Source organism: Aphelocoma coerulescens, chromosome 3, assembly GCF_041296385.1.
Source record: "Aphelocoma coerulescens isolate FSJ_1873_10779 chromosome 3, UR_Acoe_1.0, whole genome shotgun sequence".
Classification (NCBI taxonomy): domain Eukaryota; kingdom Metazoa; phylum Chordata; class Aves; order Passeriformes; family Corvidae; genus Aphelocoma; species Aphelocoma coerulescens.
In genome coordinates, this window is record NC_091016.1 from 96,316,213 (window position 1) to 96,337,568 (window position 21,356).

General features: G+C 35.4%; 1 protein-coding gene across 6 annotated transcripts in view; it reads right to left on the reverse strand.

Annotated features, from left to right (window-relative positions):
• Positions 1–21,356, reverse strand: part of ADGRB3 (adhesion G protein-coupled receptor B3) — a 450,213-nt gene that overhangs the window by 245,901 nt on the left and 182,956 nt on the right. For all 6 annotated transcript variants that reach the window (XM_069011355.1, XM_069011354.1, XM_069011351.1 and 3 more), the window contains 5 exons: positions 18,558–18,719; positions 11,172–11,336; positions 7,526–7,690; positions 6,465–6,629; positions 30–131 (listed from right to left, as the gene is read on the reverse strand). In XM_069011355.1, the coding sequence (XP_068867456.1) occupies positions 30–131; positions 6,465–6,629; positions 7,526–7,690; positions 11,172–11,336; positions 18,558–18,719 (759 nt within the window). The remainder of the gene's footprint in view (positions 1–29; positions 132–6,464; positions 6,630–7,525; positions 7,691–11,171; positions 11,337–18,557; positions 18,720–21,356) is intronic.

Below are 21,356 nucleotides of genomic sequence, written 5' to 3' on the forward strand. Positions count from 1 at the left end.
CATCATAAGATTTCAAAGTAGTACTGTACCCGTGGCATTGAGAGGACATCGATTGAATGCCATGTCCCCAGCTGGAGTCCTTTTCCACACCATTGACATCAAATAGTCTTCAGGACATATTTCATAAGGTGCTGTAATTTATAAATGAGAATTTAAATAGAAAAATTAACATATTTTACATCAGAAAAATGTGTTCAATTTCATCCTATTTTTTCCTGAGATGTGTATGTTAACATAGACTGGGTTAATTTTAAGTTTGAAGTACAAAAATGAGAAGCCTGAAATTTTGCATATCTGTCCTTGTGACGGTATTTATTTCATATAATCTGTGGCTTTATTCTCTCCAGCAAGCAAGTACTTTTTAGGTTGTAGTTGCAATGTTAATAGGTTTGAATCTTTCCTTGTTGCTCTGTTTTGATCAATAACACTAAGTAACTATCAGAAGATGAAGACACTTAAACTGTGATAAGCTATGATGCTAATCTTAAACTAAAATTTGTAAAGATTTTTCTAAAATTGAATCTGTATATGAAAGAATCAGTTCTGAAAAGACACTTGAAACATTAAATGTGCTAAAGGTGCTAGAGTTGTATATTCTGAAGGTTATTATAAAAGCAGGTTGTTTCTTTGAAATGTGTTTCAGTACAAGTTGGTAATTAAGAAAGTATAGTCAATAACGTGGGACTGAGTGTCTATAAAACAAAATAACCTTTTACTGGCTATTGCAATACCGTTTAAAGGGAAAAATATTGTCACAATTTTGTAGTAACAGAACTGCATGGGGAAAAATAAACTTCAGGAAATGCTTCATGTTTTATTTTCACATGGTCACGACTACAGATTCCTTTTGCTCTGTATGTTACTGTAGATCCAGTTTATGATTTTTGAGTAAATTAGATTAACACAGAAAACATCTGGCTGAAGATATCTCACAACTTACATCACTGACATGTTAGTTACTGAAATCTAATTCACTCCAAGTTCAGCAGAGAAAATCAGGAATTGTTTATTATTCTATGTATTTCCAGAAAAAAAAAAAAGTAACCGTGCTGTGTTACAGCAAAGTGGTTACAAAGCAAGAAAAAAGAAAAGAGAAAGGAAATTCATTCTAGCAGATGGTGTGATAAGGCAGAAAGCAATTCAATGATTCACCCATGGTTGCACGGAAAATCTCTAGCAGAGGCAGGAACAGACTACAGATTTTGCCCATCCCATTATCTAACCCATAAAATCGTCCATCTTCCGTGTGCTGTACTTCTGCTGACAGAAGTGTGAGCAAGGGAACTGAGTAGACTTTTGCACAAAGCTGTACCCTCTCTTAGTAGAGGACAAAGAATACCTAGCAGATGGCTCAGTAATACTAATATGAATCACAGTTGGGCAGAAAAATTGCTTGCTAAATTTGCCTCACCATCAGTATTCCTGAATCGTAAATCAAGACAGTTGGTGCTGCTAAAAAAGCAAGAGATCCATTAATGGCAAAACCCAAAGAAAGTCAGTTATATTCATAATCCAGAGTACTAGCCCTACTTCAGATATGCCCACAGAGTGAATGCATCAGGACAGTGTTACACTGGGAAAAAACAGATTTTGATAAACATAAGCCATCTGGTGACATAAGCAAACGCAACTACCATTCTATTATGACCTTATAAACAAAAGAAATGTTCTGTTTTGGGGATCATAAATGAACATAATAAGGAGGTAATATTATAAATTACGTAAATTTGTTAGTGCTTAGAGTTCTTTGAGAACTATATTCATTATGCAGCTGCGGCCATCTCAAATGTGTTGTGTTCACTAATCACCACTTTAGGTGTTGATTCTCAGAACTAAAACTCTTACTTCCCTCCAAATACTGAATGTTAAATGTGAGTTTTTTTCTGGAAAAAAAATATATGCATGCATCTATGCACACTTAAATACACAATATTTTCTCTTTTACATTAACAAGTCACAGGTAATATCAGAGATTTCCCATCTGTTTGGAAGGATACTAGTGTGCTTTTGAATTAAATTTCATCAATATTATACTGACACTTTAACCTAGTACCAGAGATAAAGAGTGCATTTGTGTGCTGTGTTCAAAGTAAAAGGCACTCCCAAGACCTAGAGTTATCAGGAAAGAGGTATGGAAGCAACTGAAATTTGGAAGAAGTTTCGCGTAGCCCAGGCAAAGAAGCTTTCCTGGTCTCTGGCTGACTCTTAATGCCTTTTAATGCCTTGTACAAGAATCAAGGAATCAAGGAATGCTGCAGATAAAAACAAACTTGTTCTTCCCCAAGCTAAAACATATTTGGCAGAGCTTACTCATCAGGCATCCACCCACATTAAAGCATCTGTGAGGCTGCAACCCGTGTTGCTCATGGAGGCATTAGAGTCCCACCGGAGTGGTACTATATCGGAGTTAAAAAGCCTCGTTGATCCTGCTGGCTCTTCTCAGGACCAGTTCAAGTATTTCTGTAACTACAGCACAAGTAACTCATAACACGCCCCCAGATAAATATGAGTTTGCTCCACAAAATCATAAAGAGCTACTAGAATTTGAAAGCAAACAGCAAATACTGAGGTAAAATTTGCTATCTTTGGCAAATAAAAAGACAGGCCTCTTTCACTCATTACGTGAATCAGCAGTATCTTCCCACACAGAGCAGGCACTCAAATGTAACACGTTACACCCCTGTAATGATAGGCCTGAATTCATCCCACCTAAGCACAAACACTCAACAAAGTCAATGATCTAGAGGCACAGTCTTCTTCTGACATTACTGCAGAGAGGACGTGCATCTCTCAGAGGCAATCAGCCCACTTGGGATCTGTGGAAGCTCTGTATAACACACAAAGCAAGAGACACACGCAGCCACACAGAGTTTACCATCAATGCAGGCAGACAACAAATATGGCAAAGGGTAACAGAAGGGTGAGGCAAGTTAGCCTATAGCACACAGTAGCTCACATGATGGTAGAACTACAGCTCCTCTCTTGGATCATTCAGTGCCCCAGGCAAAATTATCATAAACAAAGGCAATAGGAAATAATTTTTTGAATGTCTTATAGAATAGTGTTGTAATCAGAGATAAAACAAAAAACAGAGTTTTAATTTTATTATTTAGCTGTTGCCAGTTACTTGAATCTTCTCCCTTCTCACATTCTATCTTATCTATCTAATACTGCTGTAAAAAAACTTTTACCATCAGCAGGAAATCATTAGGTAGTCTTTGGTAGGCATTGTGCACTCTTGTCTTTCTGCTAACTAACAAGACAGTCTAGCATTGTTTTCAGTAATATTTTGGTCTAAAGGGCTCCTATATTAGACTTTCTACTACTGAAAATATGCTGTGAATCTCTTGAGTAAAATCCAGGTAAAGCATTAATACTGGAAACATGTATAGAGTTAATATAGATTTAACTATTAGGGAATTAAGTATTTCTGGAAACCAATACTGTATTATCAGAACATGATATATTCTTAAAGCTGTCATAAGAACTTAGTCCTATTTTTATAAAAATAAATTTACAGAAGTCTTCTAGCCTGAATAATGCTGCACTGTGTTTTTGATTCTTACATCTCTTCATTTTTAGTGACACAGTTGGTGGAAATTGCCTTATTTCTCTTACACATCTTTCTACAAGTTTCTGATCATCTTGCCATGTAACTCCTTATCAGAGGCAATGTCTTTTGTTACCTAGCTGTCTCTATTACTCTTATGGGACAGACACAGTGTTCATTCATCTTGTGTAAGTTTTCTGCCATGGCTCCTGAGTGACTATCTGCTTACCAAATATAGAAGTTTTTTATTTTCTCTGATTTCTTTCCAATTTTCTGAAGTTATCCTTCAAAAAAAAAATATTTTGAGTACAGAGTACTGCTGACCTACTAGGAGTGAAATTTAATTTTAAACATTTGGGATGCAACAAAGGAGCAATAACTGAACCCAAAATATCTTCAGATCTTTGCTTTTCATTCCCAGTTCATTACACAATGGAAGGAAAAAACAACAATTTTAAAATTTATAGAGTGAATAAAAAGAACTCACAAAGAAAAATATTCAAAATTTGTCCAGAACCAAGCTGTTTGAGAAATCAAATTTTAGATAGTAGTTCTGAGCCTTCCTCTGTTAATGCTGCTGAAAGTAATTCAATCCATGCCCCCGCCATTTGAAGAGAATCACTGATAAACTGTGAAGAAAATCTTGTATAATGTTCAGATAATGCAGAACTCAAAACTACAGAATATCCAGTCAAGATTTTCAGTTATCAAGTAAACAGCTCTGTTTGCAAAGCATCTTATTAATATCAGCCACCATAATAGAAAAAGGCTTTATTACCCTTTTGCTTCCACAGTTTAAAGCAGCTATAATTTAACTTTTTATAAGTCTATAGACCTCTGGGTAATGCAAGCAGGTGCAGTTTCATACCCTTTACAAAAATATTACATGGTTCTACACACCTGAGGATCTTGTTTTATGCTAAGCAATGCTAATACAAGAAAAATGATCAACCTTTTAGCTCCTCACATTTTTCAGTGGCTTATATAGAACAAGAAACCAGTGAGACAAAAATAGGTTTTCTCAGCTATTTTAGGGATATGGAAGAAAAGCATACAAATAATGAAATTTGCTTATACTTTAAACAACTCTGTATAGCACTTTCCAATTTTACTTATGTTTATAGAATGTAAATCTGTATGTAATTTTATAAAATTTTGGTAAATTATCCACTCTCTGCATTTACATCTGAGACTCTTCAGTAAATGTCAGTCGAGAGGCAAATAAATCTGTAATTCACGTCTAATTGTCTGCACAAGCATAGCGTATTAAAAGGTGCTTTAGGTTATAGTTTCTATAGGCACACTAAATCTAATCTGGAATTAATCACGTAAATAAATAAATTTACCAAATGGCAAATAATGCTCTGTGTGCATTTGACTTGTAAATACATCTGTAAAATATTTTATTAACAGCAGGTGGCAACCTTTGAAAATTGGACTGCAGCAGTATGGTTCTACTTTTAAACATAAAACGCAAATTATTTCAAGAATGGTTTTATAAGCACAAGCTAGTTTATCTGACTGTCTGCTTATTGAGAAGATTCATATTAATCTTCTATTAGTGTTGTGCTTTTATAGAGGAAGTCTGCATTACCTGTGGAAATTATTTTGCTTAGGAATCCAATGCAAATACTATTTTGTACTGCTCTTGGAATAATGGAATTTTTATTAAAATTAAAGAGATCATTTAAAAAGCAAGTTAAATTCAGTTAACTTCTACAGTACATTGTTATAACTTTCTAACTACAAACAGCCTTTTTGTTGTCCTTCAAATGCAATGAGATTAATTGTTCTACTGTACTGCAACTACCTTGAAAACTGTTCTTTGATGACTGTCAAGGGATAAACCTGCTACCTATGAAAAGTATGGGCTTGATAACATAAAATTCACATCTGATAAATTTCTCGTTTCCTGACCCAAAGCTTCCCTGCCATTTAAGCCCTTCTCTGACTACCAGAGAACACAGCCAGCGAAATGTCCAGAAGTCCGATTGCTAGATTGATTTTTTGCTGCTTCCTGACTTGCAGTTCAGATCATATAATTTCCCAAGTGAATGGCTAAAACATCTTACCGTACTAACACCTTATTTTGCTATCTTTCACCTATCCAACAATGCATTCTTTTACTTTAGGACAATGTGTGTTTACCGGTAAATATTATCTGATTCACCAGATAGTCTTCTTTATTCATCATTTTTGAAGAAGAGAAAAGTACACTTTTATTAGATTTCAGTGGTAAAGACTTAAACCTGTTGGAAGGCCAAAGTAAAAAATGATACAAAGCATTTTATTTAAAAAAAGTGATATTTAAGCATTATAGTAAAACAGGAAAGATGTGTCTTTCTTTTTAAATTACTTTCTTTTTTATAAAATGTTGCTCATGTTTTCATTCATTCTTTCTTTCTTTCTTTCTTTCTTTCTTTCTTTCTTTCTTTCTTTACACTATGGTAAGGCTCACTTTATCCCTTATTTTTACTGAACTGGAATTTACCCCAAATGTATTAGAGACATCACTTGTACACTGGATAAAAGGAATTCCAAATTACAAAGCCAGCCCTGATATTTTCAGATACAGTGCATTCAAAGAGATTTTCTGTAGCAAATTGTTCATGCTCCAGATACTCTAGGCATTCCTACGCAATCAAATATTTTTGTGAGAACTTTTTTTACTATGGTAATTTTATTTATTCAAAACATGATGCATTGCTCCTATGTCCAATAGAGCTAATTTGCACCTAGCTGCATAAGCAGAAATCTACTGAGAAAACCAGCAGGGACTTGTCTAAAGCAAGGCTAGATATGGCTCTTCATTGCTATTGCTCTACAGTCATTGATCTTGTCTTTCCTAAAGATGCCCACTAAAGTAAGCCATACTATAGTGCATATAATAACAGCAATTATATTTTCATCTCACCAGGACACCTCTGTTCACTGCACCGTCTAACTTCCTCTCCGGTTCCTTCACACTGTTGCCCAGTCACAGCAGCACCTTGACAGATCCTTATCCGCCTCTCCCAGCCACCATCACAGGATTTGGAACAGCCACTCCAATGGCCCCACTGGTTCCACTGGCCATTTGCTGTTTGGAAAAATAGAATTACAATGGTGACATGATGTGACATGATGACAGTCATAATGGAGAAGTAATCTTTTTTTAAATTTACTTGTATAGTACTGTTGTACAGTAATGATATACATTTACAATATGCCTTAAAAAAAACGTAAGTGAAAACATTTTTGCATGTGATATTTTAAGATCTTGATTTTTACATCCTATGACAGAGCAAATGACGCTTAAAGGTAAGTATATATGGAATCTACACCTGGAAGGCTGCTTTTGTACTGAGAGAGGATCATGAAGTAGTTTCAGCACAAAAGGGAATCAGTTCATATACATTTACTTTCTAGGTTAATGAAAAATTTCAATTTTTTAGGCTTCAACCATATCTGCCTAAAACTACAGAATGTCCTTCAAACAGCAATAAAAGCAAAAAGCTGATATGCAGCCTTCATGCAGCCTTTCACGGAACATCCTTTAGCTATTTTACCTCATCAAGGAAATTAGAAATGAGGCCCCGGGACTCACAGAATCACAGAACGGTTCGGGCTGGAAGGGGTCTCTGCAGATCAGCCAGTCCAATGCCCCTGCCAAGGCAGGGTCACCTAGAGCAGGTGACACAGGAACACCTCCAGGCAGGTTTTGAATGTCTCCAGAGAAGGAGACTCCACAACATTCCTGGGCAGCCTGTTAAATGCTCTGTCACCTTCCATGTAAAGAAGGTCTTACTCATGTTGACATGAAACTTCTTGTGTTGTAGTTAATGACTTCTTTTCTTTTAGCCTCCCTGTGGGTGCAGCTGCTCTGCCCCTTGCAGCCTGCTGGGGCCACGCTGCCATGCACGCCCTGCTCCGGCTCGGAGCTGCTGCCAGTCCGGCCCCGGTGCCTGCCCGGCGCTGGAGCCGCTCGGTACTCACCGGTGCACTCGGGGTTGTAGCACTCCCGGCTCTCGGCCCAGGGCCCTCTGCACTCAGAGCCGCCGTGGGCCGCCGCCGTGCACTGCCTGCTTCGCTGCTGGGTGCCATTGGAGCAGGTCACCGAGCACTGGCTCCACGAGCTCCACTCCTGCCACTGTCCGTCCACTGCCGCCGCGGCCACAAAAGAGATGGACACAGCAGAGTTAGCGCCGGAGCCAGGCAGGTGTTCGCAGCCCCTCGGGCTGGGCCCAGCCTGCTTTCTTACGGCAATCAAATACAGAAACCAACATTATGAGCCGCTTTAAAATAATTTAAAACTGTTTTCCTTTTTCTTCAAGTAAAGAGCATTCTATCTCCTCTAAATGTAGACTGATATAAAAAAGGATTATATAATGATTTTGGTCACATACAGTTTGAATGGTTTGAAGGCCTTATAAAAAAGATCAGTCTTTTTAGGCAAAAGTGAGGGCTGTTCTTGTATCATGTAAATAAGCCCTGAAAAAAATAAAGCCCATTGAAGTGATTTATAAGAACTGCAGTAATAGTTCAGATACGTCAGATTATAAAGTTATTGGTCCTGATTGTGAAACTAGATGTCTTTAGTTGAACAGGAAAAGGAAAACGGGAGTCACCACTTTGCCTCACATAGAGTCTCTCTTCTCTGTATTTGCAATGCTGAATATATTTTTATCATTCATTCTCCCTGTAAGGTAAACAATCCCAGTTCTTCAACATTCTTTTGAGGTAAAATGTAGCAAGCAACCACTGGCCTCCCTTCCTTTCTTCCTTCCTTATCAGATCTGCTGTTGTGTTTGCATATTGCATTATCTTTTTTCTGAATTTGTGAAGTTAAATGTCTAAACAATATGGAAATGGTGGAAATCATTCTGTATTTAGTAATTTGTATTAGCCCATGCACTTGAGTTTGCATAAATATTTTCCTGAGTAAAGGTTAATGACTGTTATTATTAATTTTGCATATCAGAAAGCTTCTTGAGGTAAATGAAAATATTAAAAACCAAAATAATGAAAAATATAAACCAATTATGCTGCCATACAAGCTAAAAATTATATGGTCGATAATAATAGGACTAGACAGTATGTTTAAAAACAGGCAAGCATTATGAAACATGTTATGACTAATTGTGCTAATTCGGGATCCTGCATTCATACAGATTTCGGCAATCATCAGTTCCTCATTGCCCCTGCAGTTAAATATAATCTCAAAATGTAGGTTCTAATATAATTTTGATTAATACTTGTCCTTGAAAACCTGGTTCTATAACTACTATTGCTATATAAGCACCACCACTCCAAACAAGGAATTTCCCTTGGTGCACTTGCCAAACCCTGTTTTCAGGATTCTTCTAAAGGGGAGTTGGAATAGCAGCTCCCTAAACTGATGGTGTTAATATCTAAAATAGGAAGCAGAATCTTAAAGTTAGTGATTAAACATACTGTTCTGTATGAGTGCATCACTATTCAGTGAATAATGGAGGTAAACTATTTCACTATTGTCAGACATTAACAACAGAATATTTCAAAGATACTATCCATATCCTGGGCCCAGAATCTCAGCACCAGTGAATTAAAGGAAGAGATTTTCCGAGGCTTTTCCCTAAAGTTCTATATTAAATATTCTATGTAATGATTGGTTGTGAACCACTTCTCCATGCAGATGCCTCTGAAGCTATGAAGCCGTGCCCTGATAATTTATTCTGCAGAAAATGGAAATCTTTCCAAACATGGACGCTAGTTCCACTCATTAATCATAAAAGGTTTATGTGAAGAGGAAAACATTATGGAAATTACATTTCAATGCACCCTCTTCAGTTTTATTCATTGCTATATAGTATTATTTAGTGTAGGAAAGATCAAATCAATTATCATACTGTCTTTGGAGAAAACTCATTCTGTGGCTTCTCGTATATATTTCATACATCTCTCTTATTTATCTTTAGGAGAAAATAGCATGTGAGTTTTCTATTTCAAAAATACCCTTAAAAATAGAGAATTCAACATGAAGATTCCCTTAAAAAATAGAACATGCAAATTGCAGCAAATCTTAATATTGAACAAAGACTTAAAGTGTTACTTTTAAATTTAACAGTATAGAACTGCCTCTGAAAGTCATTTAGGTACAAAATCCAGAGTTCTCAAATAATTGTTTATTTTGACAGATTAGTTGTAATATCTTTTGTGTTTCTTTGCAATACTGAAGTGAATTGTATGCATTAATTTCTTCTCTGCTGTTTTATTGGCATTTGTCTTGTTGACAACTCTGCTCCAATATATTATCATATTAGTTACTTTCGTGTACACACATGTAAAATTGCATAGCTGCCAATTTGGCCAAAAACTGGATTAATTTAAAGTTTTTGTGGCTCCATTTAACACTAAGACCTTTCCGCAAATTTTGTCCTAAACTTAGAATATGCTTTGCTGACCAGAAGAAAAGTGAAGTTCAGGTTTCATAAAACTCTCAGAAATTTAGCTTTAATACGGTACTAAGTTCCATTTTTTTCCTTCATTTCAGTTTTCCAAACATTAAACAACCATTTGCTAATGTGATGTCTGTCCATCAATCCTTTACAGGAAGAGTTCTGGTCATGAAGAATCTATTTGCAGCAGTGTTGTAAACTGTGAATAGTCAACAAACCCACTGCATGGGCAACCTTCACATGGTCAAACAGAACACATGAAAGAAATTTCTCACATTATTGCTACCTGACATGGTTTTAATACCTAAGTACTAGAATCAGTTCAATAACCATAAATTATTATTCTATATAATCTTCTTTATGGTAATTGAACTTCTTTTAATACTCAGGTATTATATGCACTTATATATGTATACATATATATATTACGCATCTATGTATGTATACGTGCACTTTGAAAAATTTGGTCTAAATTAATCATCATCTAAAGACAAGAAGAAAAAAATTAATTTTGAAAGAATGCTCTTTTTTCAGTTAGCTTCAATTTTAGTGGATGGACAGTTTAACGTGAAGCCCATGCATTGTTTATTTGGTTAGTGGTAATTTTTTGAAATTGGTTTAGCACATGACTCCCAGAAATGAGGCACCTAAAATCTGTACCATAAAGACTTAACAGGGATTGAAATAATGCTCTAGCTTGTGTGAGCCTTTCTGTCTGTACACACGTAAATAATATCCATTTTGAATAAATCAGCAATTTATATATTATGGATGGTTTCACAAATACGTTTGTCATATGAGGAATAAATAATTACAGTGAACATCTAAGCAAACGTAATTCATACAGATATGGTGGACAAAAACTATGTGACCTCTGAATGTCTCTCTTTAAGCCATACTCAGAAAGTTGTTTGCCTTTTGGTTCTCTCAGACCCATCCTGAATCAAGATTTCCTACACAACATACTGTTCCCTACAAAGAGAGTACCTCAAAGAAACTAAAAATTGTTTGCTTGTGTCTTGAACAGTTACCATCCTGACTATATGCTTTAACCACTACAGTCAGAATTATGAACAATATTACCCAATCTAGGCACTTTGGATAATGTTTTGCTTTTTCCTGTGTGCAAAGGGCTGTAAAAACAACCACAAACAACCCACATTAAACGCACTGTAACAAAGCAGAGAGTTGCTGTATGAGCTCACCAGGGCAGAGTGCAATATTGCAAGGTTTGTGTTGTGTTTCAGGTCCATCACATGATCTTCCCCCATACTGGGGAGGTATACATGACCTCGTCCTAGTTCTTTGGCCTCGACCACATGTGAATGAACATAAACTCCAAGGTGACCATTCCTCCCAAACGCCATGTACTGCAACAAACCATACAGATTTTAACCAGAAACAGACACACAAGTAACAAAACGATTTCAAGATAAACAAGATCACTATTTCAAATAGGAATTATTTTTCCACCTTCAAGGAAATCAGTACATAGGTAAGCTTTATCATAGGAAAACAAGTACTTTTTAAAACTTAGATAATTTCAATTTAATCATATTTTCTCTAAAGTATATTTAAAAATATACTTTGAAACATTTTCTCTAATCTTTAAACTAATCTCGCAGCCACAGTTTCTGTTCTTTGACTGTATTAAGCAAGATGACTTCCCTTTTCAGAAGTTAGTTATGACATCTTTGGTGCCTGACTTGACATTAATACCCCTGATTTTCAGAAGGCTAGTTTTTGTGAAAATCAGGCATATACTTTCTATATCAAGGCAACTCTAAAAACTAGAAGCAGTCAAAATTAAGTTTTCTTTTGAAATTATAGGAATAAATGCAATAATTTATTACTGTGTCAATATAAAAAACTGGGGCAGTAATCTTAAAGTTTTTTTCAACTTTTTAAATTGTGGTGGAAATATGGCAGCAGATGTGCTTGATTATCTTCCTCAAAAATTCGAAGACCACGTAAGTAAAAGAGATATGTACCATTTCCTTACATGAACATATTCACTGATTTAACAGACACAGTAATACAGCTTTACTCTTGGAAAAACGCTCATTCAACAAACCACAGGTACCTTCAGAGTTCACAATAAATTACAAACTTATACCAGTATTTTTATGTACAAATATTTGGTAATATTAATATAAAGAATCATAGAAGATGAATCTTTCTCTACTTTAAGCATATTCTACTATAGGAGAAACTGATATACAGTACCCATGTGAGCTTACATACCATATGCAATCCCTTTACAGAAAAAATGCAGTGGAATTTCCAGAAAGTTCTCTAACATACTATAGTTAAGCATGTACTGGGTAAGATGATTCCACACATACATTGGTAAAACTGTTCTCTGTAAATTGAATAATACTGCAAAGCAAACTTTACTTATTTTTCTTCTGCTTAAATAAGAGCAGTTGCACCTGTTTAAATTAGGCAGTGTGAGAACAGGAATGTAGTGATGAGAATTGCAGTAATGTCAAGCATTTAAGAAAAAAGACAGTACCCAGACTGAACATCTCAGTCAGTATCACATAACTCTGTTTCTGAAGCCCTGTCTGTTTGAAGGGTGTCTGGAGGGGCAAACTGTGTACAACATCTGAGTATATCATTGGTAATGATTCACAACATTACAGAGGAAACAGATTTTCTGTTTTGTCCTCACTTTTTTTCATCACTGTGAAAGAACTTCTCATATATAGGTTTCCTTTGCCCTGAAGGCACGTATCACCTGCCCAGTTTCTACAAATACAACCCTTTTCTTGCAGGGATCAGAATAACATTTCCTGAGGTGAAATTCAGTTGCAAGGCTGTGGAAGGACATTCAGCTCCCTGGCATATTATTACAAATTCATCACTAAGATCAAGGGGAATTCTGCAAGTAGGTAAGTTCCATTGCCTTTCATTAAAAGTAAGAAAAATTGTCATTTTAGATACTATGTTGAGATTAAAAAGTTTCTTAGCTAACTTCAGAGGAATTGTTTCTGACATAAAATGTCAGGCTTTATTCAGGGAAGATTTTAACCCACTGGACAACAGCTCAATTGATGAAAGGTTTTCATTTGGTCACGTAAAAGTGGTCAAAAAGACCACATCCTACATCCTTATTATCTTACTATAAATATCAAATCCACCTGCATTATATTAAAAAAATAACCCTTAGCAACAGTCCAAATTAATGTTAAAGTGACAGATTTTAGTCTAGTTAGTTTAGAAACTTTGATTAATTGCGACATTTTTGTCAAAACCAGAAAGCCTAGCACTTCTAAAAATAGTAAATTTATAACTATACCTGCATAGAACTCTTTTAGTTTCATCAGTTCTCAACAAGTACTATACTTCTACGGATATTTTGATTCAGCTATATAATCCAAAGAATTGTTTTCTCATTGGCAAAGTATTAGATTACGAATCCAGACACATTAAGACTCCCAATTTTTATATGAGCAAAATGAAGGAGAAAACAGTTTGTCAGTTCAGATTCCAAAAAATAACCAGTAATAACAATGACATAATTTCATCTCCTGATACCACAATGGTTGATTAAAATGTTCAGATGCAACAAGAATTTAAATCTTAGCTAAACAAAACTAACCCAAATTCTAAAAAGATTATTCTCTGGGAAAAATGATAAATTGAAAAGTTCTTGACTCTATGTAGACACATGGTGGGGTTTTTCAGGGCACATATAAGTTCAAGTCTATTGCTTAATTTGGAATTTTGATTCTATGCTGTCAAAATGTTCTAAGTTAGTTGTCTTTATTTGAAAATTAAAAAATATGTTCTGAGTGGCTCTTTAAAGGTACTGTCTCTAACCAAAAGGATGTATAATTCTTCTGGCAAGAGTTGACTGCATGTTAGCAGTAACACAGAACAATTCTTTTGTTATTTTGGAACTAAACATAAGCCAAGACAAAATGTCTCATTTTGGGTGCACTCAAAGCAGCCTCTATCTGTTTGTGGTTTAAATTAAGCTGTGCCAAAAATTATCTTCCACAACAAATTTTAGCTCATTAAGTAAGAAATTCACATCAGCTTCTTGCATTTATAGATTTTTATATCTGAAACTAGTAGATCAATACTAAAGTCAAGGATGGAATAGGCATAACTGTAAAAAACAACCAATTTCAGCAAAACAAATACCAAGAAGAATTAATCTGTTCAACACATTACAGAAGTGCCCAGTGTTATCCAGATTATAAGAATATCATAAAACTTTAAAGTTTCTTACCCTTGATTTTTCTTTCTGATATTTTATTTACATCTTCTTTCTTTAATACTATTTTCTAAATGCAAAAAAATCCCCTATAGCATCTGATGAATTATAGCCAGATGAGCTATGCCAAATTACACCAGATGGAGAGCTGGCCCGCAGAGGAGTTACTGTTTTCTAAAACACAGTTTCAGATGCAAGATTCATTATTTGGGACAAAAATATTCAGATTATTGCCAGCTTCTCTGTCAAAAACACTGCTAGCACAACAAGTTTGGATTACTGCAGAGCATCTTTCCCATCTCTCTGCCACTCTGTGAACCTAATCATGTTGAAGTGAACACCCACAGTGCTCACAACATGCAACTGCTGTGAAGTGGGAGGAGGCGTTAGGCCATGCTGGCCTTCATCCTACAAACATATTTTGTGAGATTTTTATTGGGGTTTAAATGCTTTTGATTTGTTCAGCTTTAAATTGAACAGATACTGAAAAACTATTATGGCCGTTGATGTTTCATTACAAGTGGTGCTGGTCCAGTACTGTTTAATATCTTCATCAGTGGCATAGACAGTGGGATTGAGTGCACCCTCAGAAAGTCTGCAAACACTGAGCTGAGTAGCATGACTGGCAAACCTGAAAGACAGGATGCCATCCAGAGAGATCTGGAAAAGCAGAAGAAGCAGGCCCATGTGAATGCTATTATGTTCAACAAGGTTCTGCACATGACTTGGGGGCAACCTCGTTTCAATACAGGATGAGAGATAAAGGGATTGAGAGCAGCCCTGCAAAGAAGGACTTCAGGGGGCTTGTCAATGAGATGTTGGACCTGGGCCAGCACTGTGCATTTGCAGCCCAGAAGCCAAACACAACTGCATCAAAAGCAGTGTGGCCAGCAGGGCGAGGGAGGGGATTCCACTCCTCTACTCCACCTGGAGTGTTGCATCCAGCTCTGGGATCCTCAGTATAGAAAGACATGAACCTGTTGGAGCTGGTCCAGAGCACTGCAACAGAGATGATCAGAGGGATGGAACATCTCTCCTATGAAGACAGGATAGAAGAGTTTGGGTTGTTCAGCCTGGAAAAGAGGTCTCTGTGGAGACTTTATTGTGGCCTTCCACTACATAAAGGGGGCCTCTAAGAGATACAGACAAGCGTTTTGGCAGGCCCTGTTGCAATAGGATAAGGGAGAGAAAAAAGGGAGGTAAATAAAACTACCTTAGCATATAACACCAGCCGAAGTACAGCATTTGGGCATAAAAATGTTTGAAATGGCTTAGTGTATTCCTGCTCCTGCCACGTCTTGCTTTACCCATAAGCCTGAAAATGCTAATCTTCAGCTAAATTTTGTGGTAAAAGGTGTTAAAAGCAATAGAGAAGGAGAAATAGAAGCTGTGATAATCTGCAGACATGGAAATCCCATGTTCTTTCCTCTTAAGTTTTAGCTGTGTTAGAAAGCATTCACTAAACTGAAAAGAATCAGTAGCACTGTAGGAATGGATCCTGAGGTGTCCCCACTCACAAAAGAACCAGTGATGACAAAAATTACCTGAGCTAGTTTTGTTGTCTACTATGCTGCACTTCTCTAGAATAGTATTGGTCTGAAATAAATACAAGTAATCCAAAAATTATCTAAATAGTGGTTCCTTCATTATTTTGCTTGAACTCTCAGTAATACTATTCTGAAATTTAAAGTTCTATTCCAATACATACATATATATGAAGGTGGCGAATCCCATTTTCAAATTTTTCCAGGACATTGAGATCACAGAGAAATATATTCCCTAACATTCCAGTGAGTATCTTGGATATTATGTTTAATATGTAAAGTGTTTATAAAGAATATATAAAGGCAAGAGAAAAAATAGTCTGAAAGCTTTGCATTAGTATTTTCAAGTTTAACAGGTTCCTCTGAAGCCTTTGGATAGATGCATGAAGTATAGTACAGTAGGCCATTCTGCATATTTTTTGATGTTGAAGGGGCAACTTTTTGATTAGGAAACATTCCAGCTCTCACAATTCCCCCCCACCCTTTTAGTAATCATTTTGTCAAACATCTGTTTTAAATAAACTAGTGTAAAGACTATGTATTTTTTTTATGCATGGACCAGGGATAATCCTGAACTATGTAACTCTCTGACTCAGGATACATAACAGAATGAGGACAGAGGATATTTGGGCTAATAATTAAAGGGATGTTTAGAAAATTAATGGAGCTGTGCCTAGGAAAATCACATTTCTAAATTGCTAATCTTGCATACTGCTACACAGTAGTGACTCTGTCATTAGACAGAGAACAACATAAATTAATATGGTTATTGTAACTGTATGGAACAACATGCAAGATTAAGCCAGAAGAATAATTATTTAGGAAAGGTAACTCAAGATACATAGAGATTATCAGAATCAGCTGTGGTGAGCTGAAAAAGAAAATATCTCGGCAGTGTAGAAACTAAGAATTGGTAGCCTTTGCTCATACTGGGTATCTGGAAACAAAAGCTGTATCCTGAAGTGTGAAGAGATAAGGGAACTGCTCCTCTGTGACCTGAGAAATCTTTTTGGGTAGCAGTCTTTTGGGTAGCATTGTTTAAAGTTTGTGTGACAACATCATATCTAAGAATTAACTTTTTTCCAGTTTAAATTTGACAGCAAATTAATTACCTTGACTTCTGCATTACCTGGATTGTTTTGTTTTGTTTTGTTTTGCTTTGTTTTGGTGTGAAAACTTCGTATCCCTTCCTGGAGAGAATGAAGATAAAATTCTGAAAATTACGTGATTTAATCCTCTTTCTTCTTCTTAGTTAATACTAATTAGCAAGAAATCAGGCAGAACTCATTGTGAGAGATGGACTGTGTTTTCATGTTCATTCTTCACATAATTTCAAATGAATATTTATATCTATCTTTGATTGTTTGCAATGTTTGTTCATTTCTTTTATAGTTCTCTTCTTTCATTTTTTCTTTTTGTTCTTGAGAGTTCTCTTGCAGTATTTCCCACCCCCGGCAGAATCTAAGCTACTCTAACTGTTTTAGAAATAGCTGCCATTTTTGTATGGAAACATTTCCATGCGTTAAAGTTTTAACACTTCTAAAGTATTAAAATTCAGCTCTAACTAGGCATTTCTACTCTGAAATATTAGGAAATTTCATGTGAATCACTCACCTAAAGCACAATAGAAAAGCATTAGATGTTGAGAGCAATTCTTGCTACCATCATGCTTTATCTAGAGACAATCTTGTAAGCTGCTTTCCATTACAGAGGCTCCCTAAATGCTTAGAATGCTGATACACAAACTTGGATGGGATCACATATGCACTGCCCATTGGCTATTTTTCAACACACAGTAGCAGCATCAGAGTTTGATTCAACATATTACTGTTCATTGACATAAAGTCCAAGAGTTCTCTGTGTATGACAGTTTACTTCAAAAATGTACTGAGCTTCCCCAGAAGCTGAAGATGTCTCACCACGCTCTTGGGTTCAAATGTTACCGAGTGAGGAATTTGTACATCTGAAGGATAGTATATAGTCTTTTTTTTTGCATTTCACTCACAGCAGAGGAAAATTAATGTAGTCACGGGGCATATGCCTTCCCTCTTGCTTCTCATCATAGATTAATCAGATCCACAGGTAGAGTTTAAAGAAAGATGTGCCCTTTCAGCAACTCACTTGAATATGCCTGTCTCTTCTCCTTAGCGTATAACTACTGCTGAACTCCAACGATGTCCATAACTCTCAGACAAAAGGAGTAGGAAAACTGTGATGCAAGATACTGATGACCTTTACTGTGTGTCAGATGTAAGAGAGTTACTTTTGTCTGATCTTTTTTCCTTTGATAGGTAGCTGTTGCCCTTTCTTGCCAGAACAATGTAAAGGGAAGTCCATGAAGACATAACTGTGCATGGAACATTGTCTGGCCCATTGCCTAGAAGAGAGTATTCTAAATGGCAAAACAATTGCAGGGTCAAATAATATATGTTAACCCACCCTGTTAATTAGTCTCTGCTCCTTAATGTATTAATGATCTGGATTTCTTCCCTAGTTTGTCTTTGTACTCATGCTACCTTCTCTTTTCTGAGTGAAAATAAGAGAATATAGACTTTTTGAAAAAAAAATGAAACTGTCAGAAAAAAGGTGCTCTTGTTCCATATCTTGACTGTTCTGAAAATAATAACCGACATGAAAAAAATTCACAGGTGAACAGAATTACAATTCTCTGCTTTAACTGAAATGCCCCTAGGAAACCCATGATGATAATAATAATAATAATAATAATAATAATAATAATAATAATGAAATATCGTTTCAAGTTCTTATCATTATACAGTTCAAAAACATCCACAATTTTATTTATTGGCTGCTAACACTACCTGGACAGAGGGCAGTGTTATTGCAAACCCTTGATTCTCTTAAAGGGCCGCTGCAGTGTGTCCCGTAAGGTGATACACAAGTTCTGGTTCGCACCTGCGACCCTTGACCACAAGTAACTGAACACGTACTCCACTGGGCCCACTCTTCAACACCAGATTCACCTGTATTCGAGACAACAAACAAACATGAATATAGACATAAGTATTAATGACACAATTTTTTTTTTTTTTCTGAAGCTCATTATCATCTGCTCTTATAAATCAAAGAAAAAAGGTACAACACCAAAATAAATATTTAAAAGTTTATGGAGTAAAGCAGCTGTGAAAATGTGCAATGAATAGAAAACAAAGACACCTACAATGCTGCGATCACATAACACCTGTCAGAGGGGAACACTTTGATGTCTTAGCATAATTTACAACTTTATAAGAGCTACTGCCCTTCAACACTTCATTAACAACATTGCCCTCAGGATTCTAAAAGTACATAGACAACACTTTTAGTATAATAGAAAAGGATTTATCTTTGATATTTTTACTTATCCCTCTAGAATTAATGCTCAGTAACAGTTTAAGGAACCTTACCAGTAAGGGAATTCCAATGAAAAAAACCCCAGACAAACCAACCCCCTAATGTCTTATATTTTCTTCAGCAGAGTCATATAGCATTTGAAAGAAGTTCCCTGGTAAAGAAAAACATTTTTTTTTACTAAATTTTAACCTGAAGTGTGGGATGGCAACTTTAATCATTTTCTGCACAGATATACTCCTTGCTTTTGACCTACAGGTGTGCTGAATTCTTGGGTGTGCCAGACCGCACTACTGCACATAATACATACTACTATGCTCAAAATTGTCATATGTGATTCGTTAATGCTACATATTGGAAAAGAGGATTTTTAAAAATTTTTTGAGAGATAGAACATTTTATTCATGATTTTTGAAAGCAAGTACTGCATAAAGTTTTCTTGCATGGATGCTCTGGAGAATGCCTGAATTTAATTCTCGTGAACAGCTATACACACAATTCTGGAATTCCTTTCCCAAAGGAATTCACATTCAGAAAAATAGATCCCTTGAGTATTCTCAGAAAGCAAATGCAAAAATAATGTTAATACACCTCACTGAACAATTTGAGTAAATAACTGTGCATTGATGTTTAGCTTCTTCTGTTAAAAATCAGCATGTAACGTAAAATGGCAGCTGAAACTCCTATTGCGCGCTTGATTTCTAAGTGTAAGTCCTTTTTGAAACAAATGGGATCTTCTGTTTTAAAATCAGTGGTAAGATAAAATCTGCAGACTTTGAAGAGCTTGCTTGAAATTTCAGTTATCTCAGTATGTTTCTAGTCTTCCAAAAGTTTTGATACTGATCACAGTCAAGGGGTTGTCTGCAAAGCAGGAATATTCTGGTGCTTATACCTGCCAAGTATGCAGTAAATGACATACTCTTTCTTCAAACTCTACTTTATGGCAAGAATCTGTGAATCTCTCCAAGATGTCTTTCTTTTGTTTGTTGTTTTTTTTTTTTTTTTTTTTTTTTTTTTTTTTTTTTTTCCAGAGGTCCAGCATGGAACCTTTGCAAAATGATTGTCTCTGCTAGACTTCTAAGGTTCAATTCTGAGGCTTTCAGTGCTTTTTTAAACAAAAAAAGTGCTTCTTATTCAGTAACATGACAGAATGTATTATAATTAGCACACAAATCCCTCTGATTTTAATAAAATTATATGCAACTCTAAAAATTTCTATGGAAAAGCACAAAATTATGAGCTTCCTACACACAAAAATTCCCCAGTGATTTTTGTAGTCCTTTTCTTTATTTGTTAGGTGAAAAAAATGAAAAAAATAATCACTGGTTATTGTTTTAATAGTTTTTCTGACATGCATTTAGCACTTTGATTAGGCAGTGAGATGGCTTGGGCTCAGGTTAGATGATACAACATGCTAAATATCTTTAATATGTAGGTAGACATTAACAATTATAAAATGTGTACTATAAGCACTATATACATGATAAAAAGACTTATATTACTGTGGGTTTCTAGCCTAATATTTTTTGTCTTTTCCTACACATTTGGAAGTTTTCTTTTTGAAGTTTGACTTTTCTTTTGTTCAAGTGGTTTAGATAAAAGGTCAAACAGCAGAAAAAGTCTAAACCATGTTTCTCAAGATGTTCCTCATCATGTAAAAGTTATATATATTCAGTGTAAATGATCCCATTATTCAACACAGACAGGTTGACAGTACACATCTAATAAAACACAGAAATTAAAAACTAAAAATTTTATTTTTTTTATATCTTAAAGTGATAAAAATGTTACTCATAACCCTTGGAATATGATGAAAAACAGCAGCAACATGATTATTAGTCTGTTGTCAGATTGTTGTGTGACTGTATTGAGTGAATTTTGAAATTAGTATTAATTATTATAAGTTCTGAGCATATATGTACTGTTCATTCACAAAAGGTATAATGTCTTAATATACTTCATCATATGTAAACAAGGCTTAAACATTTTCTGGAGAAAGATCCTCCACATTAACATGCTGTACAAAGCAAAAAGAGCAAAATGAAGACAAAATAAAGAACACACTTATCTCACCAGCTGCTTTGCTTGCTTTTATACAATACATTATGATATTTTGGTAATTTTTAAAATTTTCAGACTATTTTGTACTGTTGTCAGGATGATTATTACTTATTTTAAAAAATTTAAAAGAAGGGAAATGTCTTCACAAATCTATCATATCATTGTTAATTCACCATTTTTAAGTACATAAAGACTACTATATTTTCTAG